The sequence below is a fragment of the Mobula hypostoma genome, chromosome 10 (genome assembly GCF_963921235.1).
Source record: "Mobula hypostoma chromosome 10, sMobHyp1.1, whole genome shotgun sequence".
Classification (NCBI taxonomy): domain Eukaryota; kingdom Metazoa; phylum Chordata; class Chondrichthyes; order Myliobatiformes; family Myliobatidae; genus Mobula; species Mobula hypostoma.
In genome coordinates this window covers 49,004,038-49,016,227 of record NC_086106.1, presented here as the reverse complement: position 1 = coordinate 49,016,227, position 12,190 = coordinate 49,004,038, and the positions used below count along the sequence as shown (strand labels likewise).

The following is a 12,190-nucleotide window of genomic DNA, read 5'->3' as shown; positions in this document are numbered from 1 at the left end:
CCAGGCTGGTTCTTTGCGTTCATCTCCAGATCCCTTCAAGACATTTTTTGGTCCAGAGAAAGCAATGTATTGGCACTTCTTTTATAGGCAAATGAAGTTTTACCTTTTTTGATCTGTACAAATCTTAAACTGCCAGCGGCAAATATAGGAAGTTAATGGTGATATGTGGGACAATGTTTAATATACCTGCTGAGTTTGTGTGTTTCTGAGACCCTTGTGTTAATAGAACAAAAGGTGCTGCAATAAACTACTGGAACATCTCTGAATGAGGAAACTATTTTACAGAATTTTGATACAACATTTATCAGGTTTTAATGAGAACGAAGAATTATTGATAGGGAAAATACTTGTAATTCTTTTATTCTGTAGATTATTTGAAAGCTGTTCACTTGTACAGGTTTAAGTTGTACATCTTTTGTCCCTCAGCGTTTTGGAAATGAGCTTTAATGCTGAGCTCATTAACTGGAGTTTTCCATACAAAAACCTGCTCAGTAAATGAGGAATAACAAAAAATACATATTTTTATTATCCATCACCAGCTCTGAGTTTATTGAAGCTTCTAGGATTCTGAAACACTTATAATTTCAGTTTCTTTTTGAATTTGGGTGGGAGATGAATGAAAGACAAAGCAGTACAGCTTCTTGCATGCTCAGTCAAAAGTTTTAATGTTGTGAAATATTCGCTTGAACCTATTTTGAGCTTTGGCACTTCCTTAGGATTTCAGCACTTCTATGCCATAGAATTATCTGAAATGCCACTCTTTCTTATTCTCAAATATGTTTTTACTCTTGAAAAATAAATTGATTTTTTTTGTTTCTGTGATTCAGTTGGAAGTTGAATTTCAGCCAAGCTTTTAAAGAATTAATAACAAGGTTATAACACGTTGTTAAAGCTCTGATTTTTATTTCAAAGATCAATTTTTGAAAAAACTTAACTGTTTATGGAAAATGAAAGTTGCAGGTACATGGGCATTTATTGTCCATTTCCCCTGAATTGAAGTGACATTTAAGAGCCAATCACATTGGTGGGTCTGGAGTTACAAACAGAGCAGAGCACGTAAGAACACCAGGTTTCTTCCTCTGAAGGATATTTCTCTGATGAACTTTTATGGTCCAGTGGATTAGTGCTTATCCTTACTGAGACTGAACTCTTGTTTAATTCCATGTTTATTTAATTACTTGAATTTAAATTTCCTATTTTGTATTGGAATTTTAACTTCTGTGTTTGAATTGATGATCTTGCAACTCTGATCACATATCCAGTCTGCCACTATATTCCCATCCTGCTAATGCTCACTAGTGAAGGCAGTGTCACTGGAGAGAACTGACAAGGTTCTAGTGCATTTAGCTGAAGTGCAATATCAAGAAAGATGAGGGAGTGCATGATCAGACAAAGGAGAACCAAGGTCAGGAGTTAAGGTAGGGAAAGAAACTGTGTCCTGGTAGCCAGACACAGTTCAAGGCTTTATTTCACTGCATTACCTTGTATTATTCTAGGAAAGACATGAATTTGCTATGATTGTGTTTTCAAAATACTGACCCTCTTCACTGGGGGAGAAAGTGGAAAAACTTGCCAATTTATAGTTGGTGAGCTTTATTTAAATTATATTCAGTTTTGTTTACATATTCTAGGGAACTAAATTTCTAACCAGTATTTATGCTTTTACTCCCTTTGCACTGTTTAGTCTAACCTCATCAGTGTTTCATTCTTTATCTTTGATGGGTCTAAGTCTGGGAATTCCTTACCCAATAGTATTGTGGGAGCAACTTAACTAGAAGGGCTTCAGTACAAGACCACAGCTCGTCACCACCTTCTTGCTGATAGATATGAATAAACAATAAAGGCCAGTCATACAATTGACATGTGAATCATGAAAACAAATCAATAAGTAAATATTAGCACTATAATTTTTGCTAGCATATTTTATTGAAGCTCCCATTTTATTCTGACCATAAGTGAATTATGACTTTAGCCACTGATGCAGTGTATTGTGAAGTCTTCCGTGGAAGAGTTTAAACTGATAAAGTTCTAAACAGTGGATTAGAGCCAAAGGACTTTTATTCATATAAAATTATTCAGTCACGTCTAAATAGGTTGCCAAGTTTGCATTTAAGTTATGACAGTGACTGCTGGAGAAAGCTCCATAGCCATGCTTCAGATACAGTTTGTGGCCTGGAATTTTGAGTAACAGCTGTGGGTGAAAAGAACATGTCAATCTATACTTAACTTTTCTCCCAAATGAAAGAATATGCTCTCACCAATGAATTATCCTTGTGATCTTAAAGAATTCTGTAGTTTTGTCCAGTCATCTGATTTATGAGCTTTGAAAATCCGTGCCTAAATTTTTACACTTTCTTGCCCATCTCTCTTTTTTATAAGATGCTCCTTAAAACCATCCAAACCCTTTTGGTTTAGTGGTAATTTTGATTGAATCTCATTCTTGAGAGGTTTTCAAGATGGTGATATTGTGTATGTGCATGGTGTTGTAAATATAATGCTGCAGAATATATTTATCTAGTTGAGCAGAGGCCATCCTGAATTTGTGGCAATTGTTTCCAGACTTCAGGGGTTTATCCAAATTTTATGTTTTATTAAATGAAAAATTATTAAGGAGGTGGGATTTTGAACAATACAAAACAGAATATTTGTTCTGCCTATTGAATCCTTGTGTAGCATATTGAGATCACTTTGCACGCACTTATTTAAGCTCTGCAGATAAATACTGTACTAAACTATTGATATTCTGGTGATCATGGTGCGGCCTCCCCTACATCAGTGTGACCCGATGCAGACTGGGAGACTGCTTTGTTGAGCACCTTTGCACTGTCCCCTGCAAAACTCAGGATCTCCCTGTCGTTACCTATTTCAATTTGACTTCCCGTTCCCATTCTGACTTGTCTGTCCGTTGCTGCCTCTACTGCCATGATAAGGCCAAACCCATGACGGAGGAGCAACATCTCATATTCCACCTGGGCAGCCTCCAACCTGATGGCATGAGCATTGATTTCTCTTATTCCACCACCCACCCACTTCTCTCTTCTTCCATTCCTTATTCTGGTTGCTTCTTCTCTTCTCATCTGCCCATCACCTCCCTCTGGCACCTGTCTTCTTTTCCTTTCTTCCATGTTTCACTGTCCTGTCCTATCAGATTACTTAATCATCCCTTTACCTCTTCCACTTATTCTCTCCCAGCTTCTTACTAAATTTCCCCTCCCAGCACCCACCCACACATCATCTCTCTTATCTGGTCTCACTACCAACTACCAGCTTGCACTCCTTTTCCCCTCCCCACCTAATTCTTGTTTATGCCCCCTTCCTATCTAGTCCTGATGAAGGGTCTCAGTCTGAAATGTTGACTGCTTATTCCCTTCTGTAGATGCTGCCTGACTTGCTGAACTCCTCCGGCATTTTGTAAGTATTGCTGAAGATTTCCAGGATCTGCTGAATCTTGTGTGTTATTATTCTAACACAACATCATAAATACTTATTTTAGTAACAAGACAGAACAGGTTTCTTGAGATTTTGCAATCTCACTCATGACCAATGTAGTTGATATTCCTGCCTGCACACTTTTTTTCATAGTTTTGAACTTTGAAACTCCTCTTTGAATTATATACATACTTCAGTCCTTAAATCCTTCCTAAAATCAGGTGACCATAATTGGTCTCAAAACTGTAGTAATAACCAAATCAATGTTTTATATCAAAATCAACCAAAATTCTAATTTTGTCCTTGGTACCTTTTGCTTTTGAGTCCCAGAATTATATTTTTGTTTCATCTACTTTCTCAGCTTCTCCTGTCATTTTCAAAGATCTGTGCATGTGTATAGCTAGGCAATCCCTTTTAGAATTGTACCTTTTTGTGTTATTCTTCTCACCAAAAATATATCAGTTTGGACTTCTCGGCATTAAAAGATATGCCTATCCCTTCCACCAGGTTTGTCTTGAAGTCTGTCAGTATTCTCCACTTCTAAATTATTTCTCGCCCTTTTCCTTAGAAGCTCAAATCATAGGTACTATGAGGCTTCTTTCTAAACGTTGCCTCACTTGGTGCAACAGTATCACTTTCCTTGTTTTGAAATATTGAATGACAAAGTACTTCAACAGTACAGAAATTCTTCCCCTTTGGTGTGCTTTTTTTCAACAGACTTGCTATCATTCAAATTCACAAAGATCACTTCCATGGTTCTACATTCTTGTAATGTCTCCACAGACTTGCTCTTTGCATTCCATACAACAATCAGTGACATAATAGTAATGTACTATATCTCAACTTTGACCAATATATTCCAGATGTAATTGTTTCTGGGTACCTTGCAATGTTCTTTTTAAGTATATTTTATTTTATTATTTGTGGTAACATTACTTTGTGTGTGCGTTGTAGGTACTGTGTGGTAAACGTTGGTCCGAAGAGACGCTGTTTCATTTGGTGGTATACGTGTATACAGTTGAATGACAGTAAACTTGAACATTTAAAACCATTGCTGACCAGCCTATCCATCCCTTACCACTAATCTTGACATTTCCTTACGTTCTTTACTTAGCATTAAGAATATTTAAAACCCAATCCTGTCCTCATTCATGAATTATGAACACATGGTTGACCCAATCCATGGCAAAATCAAGCGTACACTTGAACTGATTCTCTACTAAATTGATCTTCCCCCTGCATTCCCATCTAGTACTCCCAGGCCTGCTTTAAACTATATTGCTGTTAACTAAAATGAAAATACGTTGTGACTGTTTGTATCTATAGCTCACCAAACTTAGTTAGCATGTTGTTTCTCACAATTCCACATTACAGTGCCAAATGTACTTTAATGGTAATGGCAAGCTGCTTCATTCTTGTACAGAATTATATGGATCCCACTTCACCCAGAACCAGCCCCAATGACCCAAGAAAGTAGAGCCTCCCTTCTTACACAATCTCTTTAGTTACACACTAACTTGTTTTATCCATTAATTCTATTCACCATAATTAGCCAGTAGTCATCTAAGTATTACTTGTGCTTAAGGTATGTGTTTTAACCTCTTCCTAGCTCTCTAAAATCCCCTTGAAGGATCTTGTCCTCCTTTTACTTAATGGGCCATGATCCCAGGCTAGTTCTCCTTGCATTTTTGCACCATTCTTCCCAGGCCTGTAAACTCGTTGTAGTCACTCTGTGACGCCTTTGTACCTGCCAGCAGAAGGCCACCTTCTCGCACTGGAAAATTCCTTTTGGTTTCCCCAAAAAGCAGATCTCAAGAATCACAATTTTCCACTCTAGTTACTGCATTTGCAAGCTCCTCTTCCTCCTGCAAGTCTGTAGTTTTGTGAACATGGCAAGTTTTACACTTGCCAACCTTGATTGGACACAGCATCAAAGGTTACGGGAGAAGGCTGAGGAAGGGAACAAAGGATCAGCCATGATGGAATGGCAGAGCATACTCGATGGGCCAAATGACCTAATTCTGCTCCTATGTCTTATGGTCTTTTGAAACACAGCAGTTATAGCACACAGCACTACGGGTGCATCTCATCTAACACCATTGATCAGTTTAGTCATCCAAATTGTTGTCATGTTTTGTATGCTTGAATGCTAAACTTATCTCAGAATTTGAATAAAATTAGGTGATTAAAATTGCTTTACTAATCTGACTGCAACTAAAAGTAATTTATTCAGATTTTCAGATGACAGAAGCAGATTCACTTCTCACTTCAATTCAGTCACTTTGAATAGGTTTTCCGGTCCTTGGAAAATAACATGAAAGTTTACTGCACTTCCAGTGGATAGTATTGATTTCTAGATGTGGATCACTGATATGAATTAAAAACTGTATGGATAGCAACAACTAACGCAGAACACTTATGTCACTTCAAGAGGTATACATTGCTTCCATGCTTAAATCCATTTCTTATTGATTCCCAGTGGTATGGTTGTATATTAATGTTTTAAGCTAGAACTATAGTAATTACTGCAGAACTTTGTGAAGGCTTATTCCAAATCCAATTGCAGTGTGCTATTAGACTCTTTTTATTTTAAGCCGGAGGCTAGTAAAGCATTTTTAAAAAACATCTGAGCTTTATGTTTTCTCAGTTCTACATGGAATCTGTTCTTAGCTCTATTAATTCTGTCTGTTGTTTTTACCTATGTATTCTTTTAAATCTGGCAGCATTGATAGGAACTCATTGACAGTATTATGGTGATACAAATTATATCCCTATGTCGTTTGTAAGTATCCAGATTGACAGATTCCTTTTGCTTAAAAATGACCTCATCAATAAATATGAAGAAACTGACAGATCATTCCTCTACTGAAGAACACATTCAGAACAAGTTCATTGGTCCTGAAGCAGAGTCTTAAGCTGAACTATTGACCATCCCTTAGTCTTCATGGATGCCTCTGACCTGCTGAGTTTCCCCAGCAGTGTTTTTACTTTAGATTATGGCTTTTGTATTCCCTTGTGTCTCAGTGTTCATTGTTCAATCTAAATGAACATAACTGAGAAGATATTAAAATATACTTTCAATATTCGCTGTTTTAAATCACTGTTCTAACTACTTGGAGGTTAGAAATCTTTATTGGATTCTTTTACTGGTGTGGAGGAATATTACTGACTTCAAACTTCCCAACCATTCCTCGAGTCAGTGATTTGAATTGATGGAAGTTTCGCCTCCTCTCAGGCTGTCAGAGTTTGCCTAGCTTCTTCATTTACCTTTGTTGAACGTTATTCATTTGCTGAAAATAGGCAGTACTGTTAGATTGACATATATTGCCCATGTCCATCTTTCTTGTTTACTTCCATTGCTGCAGCTTGTGTGGATTTCCATAGAATTTTTGGATATTGTTATGAATTACTTTGAGAATAATTAATGGTCACCCTTTTAGCTTTGGGATTGAGTCAATAATAAACTATAGGGAGTAATTCAGGTGGGTGCTAATTGGTTGGCGTAGACATGGTAAGCCAAACAGCCTATTTTTATGCTGTGTGACTGAGTTATTGGGTAAGGAATCTGTTTTATTTTCCTCATGGATATGTTATAGGACAATTTAATAGACATTTGATGAACTTTACAGTTGCTAGCTTTGCTTTCAATTCTTTTAAAAGAAAAACTGACTTCAAATTCTGCAGTTACTGCATTGATTCATGTAGGATTACTCCCCGAGCGACATTTTAAAATTGTAAATCTAACTGCTCATCATTCAGACTGGACTTCAGGTCTAACAGCGATGAGGCAAAACTAAAATCACTTTACAACAGAGTACAGAAAATAAACATTAAGCGGGAAGTAGTTAAGATAAAGATGTGAAAGAACATTTTGAGGGCAAGGAAAGGCATCATTAAGTAGTTTGACAGCAGAGGAATGCACACTAAGAGAATATGAAGCGTTTGAAAAGTGAAAATGAGGAATTGTGAAATAAAATTTTCAAGGAACATTAAAAAAATGCAAAATATTTCCAGATAACAATAATTTTTAAGAAGTCTGGATGACAATGGGGTTATTTTAGAAATAAATGGGCCAAATGATAGATGACAATAGAGAAATATAATGTCATAATTTGAGGTTAAATGATGAGGTGAGTCATGGAGAATTTAAGATGGAGAAGGTGGACATGTTAAATAATAAAATGGTGGTCCAAATAAGTTTATGATGAAAATGTACAAGAGGCATTACTACACAGTAGCAAATGAACCAGAATTGGCAGTTTAATATCACTGGCATATGTCATGAAATTTGTTGATATGTGACAGCAGTACATTGCAATACATAATAAAAGCTGTAACGTATACTAAAAAAGTTAAATTTAAATAGGTAGTGCAGAAAGAAAAAAAGTAGTGAGGTAGTATTCATGAGTTCAATGTACATTCAGAAATTTGATGGCAAAGGAGAAGAAGTTATTCCTAAATTGTTGAGTGTGTGTCTTCAGGCTCCTGTACCACCTCCCCGATGGTAGCAATGAGAAGAGGGCATGTCCTGAGTGATGGGGGTCCTTAATGATGGACGCTGCCTTTCTGAGGAATCACTTCTTGAAGATGTCCTGGATGCTGGTAGTGCCCGTGATGGAGCTGACTACCTTTTCAACTTTCTGCAGCTTATTTTGATCCTATGCTGTTTCTCTCTCACCCCACCATATCAGATGGTGATGCAGTCAGTTTAAAATGCTGACCAGGGTACATCTGTAGAAATTTGTGAGTGTCTTTAGTGACATACTAAATCTCCTCAAACTCCTAATGGAATTTAACCACTGTCATGCCTTCTTTGTAACTGCATCGATATGTTGGGCCCAGTCTCGATCCTCAGAGGTGGTGACGCCCAGGAACTTGAAATTGCTCACCTTTTCTACTTCAGATCCCTCGATGAGGACTGGTGTGTGTTCCTTCGTCGTATCATTTCTGGTCCATAATAAATTCCTTGATCTTATTGATGTTGAGTACAACGTTGTTGCTGTGACGCCACTCAACCAGCTGATCTATCTTGCTCCTGTCTGCCTTCTTGTCACCATCTGAAGAGGCCTGGGTTTTGGAGATTTTTGATCAGAACTGTAGGGGAGAAAATCCAGGAATCTGAGATGCAAAAGGACTTGGACAGGTTAACTTGCAGGTTGAGTAGGTGGTGAGGAAGGCAAATGCCATGTTAGCATTCATTTCAAGAGATCTAGAATACAAGAGCAAGGATGTGATGCTGAGGATTTATAGGACACTGGCAAGGCCACACCTTGAGTATTCTGAACAGTTTTGGGCACCTCATCTTAGAAAAGATGTGCTGGCATTGGAGAGGGTCCAGAGGAGGTTCACTAGGATGATTCCAGGAATGAAAGAGTTATCAAACGAGGAACGTTATGGCTCTGGGTCTATACTCATTGGAATTCAGAAGGATGAGGGGGGGATCTCATTGAAGCCTTTTGAATGTTGAAAGGCCTAGACAGAGTAGATGTGGAAAGGATGTTTCCCATGGTAGGAGAGTCTAGGACAAGAGAGCACAGCCTCAGGAGAGAGGGGCGCCCTTTCAAAACAGATGCGGAGAAATTTCTTTAGCCAAACGGTGGTGAATTTGTGGAATTTGTTGCCATAGCTGTGGAGGCCAGGTCGTTGGGTGTATTTAAGGCAGAGATTGATAGGTTCTTGATTGGACATGGCATCAAAGGTTACGGGGAGAATGTCGGGAACTGGGGTTGAGATAGAAAAAAAGGATCAGCCATGATTGAATGGCGGAGCAGACTCTGCTCCCATGCCTGATAGTCTTAGGGTCTATTTTCATCGGACCTGCTCGCACAAGTCGCCACCGGAAGAAATGTAATGCCTATATTTCAGGAGGGGGATGGAACAACTAAGAACTGGAGATTAGTTTGCTTATGCTTGGTAGTTGGTAAAATAGTTTTGTTCTTGCCTAAGGGGAACAAGTAGGAAGAAGGACCATGAAAATGAATAGTTAGTGTTCAAAACAATTGTATGATTTGAACAACCTTATAGATTTTCTTGTTCCAGGAGTAAAGGGAGAGAATGAGTACTGATAAGTAAATTCCATCCAGTGTTCTATATCTTTAAATAACCTTCATTAATGTATTTTATAATATTCAAATGACTAAGGTCAGAGAGTGCAGAAGCAAGAGCCAAGTAGCAGACCTGGGGTTGCTGGCTATTATTAAAGTATTATTCTTTCACAGTTGAACAGGATGGGTCATAATGGTAGCTCTACTGTTCAAAATTTATAATTTAGATTCTGGAATTAAAAAGAACTTACAAATTCGCAGGTGATGCTAATTTCTTATTAAGTCGGAGACGAAAGTGATTTATACTTGATACTTAGGGGATCAGGTTTTAAAATTATGATTGTTTTTTGATAAAGTGGATGGAGCGAAAATGTTATCACCATGCAGAAGGCATAACAATAAGCCCTCAATATGAAGCAGTCATTTGTAACCACAAGGAATATTCTGTCTTCAGTTCCTCGGAATCTTTCCATGTCATTTGTCATTACTAAGTCAGATATGCAGTGCCTTCTAAGCTGATGCCAATACATTGGATTAGGATTAATTCATGTATTGTATTAACTAATTCAGAATTTAAATCACTTGAACACTTATTCATATTAAGTAATTGTGTGTTTGCTTTTGTTCAAGCTAACTTCATGGACTGTGACTAACCCCAAGTAACTTTTCAAGTTAAAATTAACTTATAACTACAGGATCTTAGAAAATTGCTCTTGTATATATCCTTGACTAATATCTATTTTTAAATATCATTATATAAACGTGCTAGTTCTGCTGAATCAGATGCCTTTCAAACTCCTGGAAATTGACCAGGTGTAATTCAAAGAAAATTGTTCTAGAAAAATTGTATTTGCGTTGACTTTTAAGATCTTCATTTCTACCTCACTCCCCCATCGAATTTCTGAATGGTTCATGAAATCTACCACATTATTCCTTTTTCCTTTGCACTATTTTTAATTTGTAGTAAATTTTTTTTGCACTACACTGCTGCCACAAAACAAGAAAATCCACATCATATATGACTGATAATAAATCCGATTCTGATTTCCTTGCATGTGTTATCAGTTATAGAAGCATACAAAGTAGAAATCTTGTATGCTGTTTGATATTTCGAGCCTGCTTCACCATTCAGAGCAATCATGGCTGATCCTCTCTCAAAACCACTTTACTGTTTTCCCAGACTCTTTGATGCATTTTGTGTCTAGAAAGCTATCCACTTCCTTTAAATATATTCTGCAATTTAGCCTCCGTCACCAATTTAGCCTTCTACAAGTTCACCACCATCTGATTGAAGAAATTTTAATATGTTACTGTGTAGCCTTAAATTGTCATCACTTCCTCTTGACAGCGCAACCAGAGAAATGACCTCTCTGCCAGTCCTGTTTCAATAAAACGCGACTTATTCTTGTAACTCTAGTAAACAGAGGTCTAATTATCCTAAACGCTCATGCAACTGTCCTGCTGTTCTAGGAGTCTGGTGAACCTCCACTGCATTCCTACGATGCATCGATCCTTTTTCTTGCAATGGGACTAAAGCTTCATATAATATACCTCATGTGGTTTCACCAAGTATCTGTGTAATTATAACAGTGCATCATTGCTCCTATAGTCAGAATCTCTTCCAGAGGGCCTTTATATAGTATGTTACAACCACAAGAGATGCTGCAGATGCTAGAAATCTTGAGCAACACACATGGAATGCTAGAGGAACTCAGCAAGCATACATGGAGAGGAATAAACAATCCTGATGAAGGAAGGGTCTTGGCCTGAAATGTTGACTGTGTATTCCCCTCCATAGATATTGCCTCTTTTAGGTGTGTTTAACAATGTATCATCATTTCAGTGATACTCTGCACTTCTGTTGTTTTCCAGTGATAATTTCCATTTATCCACATTATACTAAATTTGGCACGTACAGTGGATTCCAGTTAATTGATCCATCAGTTAATCAGCTGTTTATTTGGGACAACTCTTAAAGAACAAAAACAAGTTGAGAAAATAGCCAGGATTCCTTTTATTCACTTGGGACACTATGCTGCTTAATTGGCAGGAGACTGTTACCAGACCTTTTCTAACTAGCGTGCACATCGTGGCTGTTAAACACTGCACCATGCTTGGAGCGAACAGTTGATAAATAGTGTTACTTTCATGTTTGTGTTCAAAAACAATAATTTTTATCATTGAGAGTTGGCGAGTAATAAACGGCAAGACAATTCAGAACTGTTTTGCTCATTGCAGTTTCAAGTATTCAGGCTTGGAGATGACAGAAACAACTTCAACAAGTTAAAAACTACGAGGAATTTGAAGGGTTCGACAAGAATGTTATAATGAAAGTGAAGATATGGAGAATGCAATCGTCAAAAGCACTGTTTGAAGGCTGTCCACTATCTGCACGAGGTGTCTGCGCTGATTTTGTTCATCTACAGTCAATTTTTTAAAAAAACCTGTCCGGTGTACACTGAATGAATTCCCCCATCAATAACTGTTAGGAACTAATACATAGTTTTATAGTACCGTGGTAGTTTTGGTAGTCTTCTAATTAATTCTGCATTTCATTTAATTATGTAGTTTGCTACTCAGTTAAATGATAGTTTGTCTTTTTTTATATCTTTCTAAATATTTCCATGAAATTTTGGCTAATTGGGGCAGTGTAATGTACTCGTCCCAATGTGTCCCAAATAATAGGGATACTCTAGTTATTTAAATTGCTTTGAAGT

General features: G+C 37.4%; 1 protein-coding gene across 5 annotated transcripts in view; it reads left to right on the top strand.

Moving 5' to 3' along the window:
* hdx (highly divergent homeobox) overlaps positions 1-12,190 on the top strand; it is a 152,018-nt gene that overhangs the window by 16,627 nt on the left and 123,201 nt on the right. For 2 of the 5 annotated variants that reach the window (XM_063060465.1, XM_063060458.1), the window contains exon 2: positions 3,377-3,411. The exons of the other annotated variants lie outside the window; for them this stretch is intronic. Coding sequence is in view for 1 of the 2 variants with exons in the window: in XM_063060458.1 (XP_062916528.1) it covers positions 3,377-3,411 (35 nt within the window). In the remaining variant the exon portion in view is untranslated. The remainder of the gene's footprint in view (positions 1-3,376; positions 3,412-12,190) is intronic. 5 annotated transcript variants of the gene reach the window in all.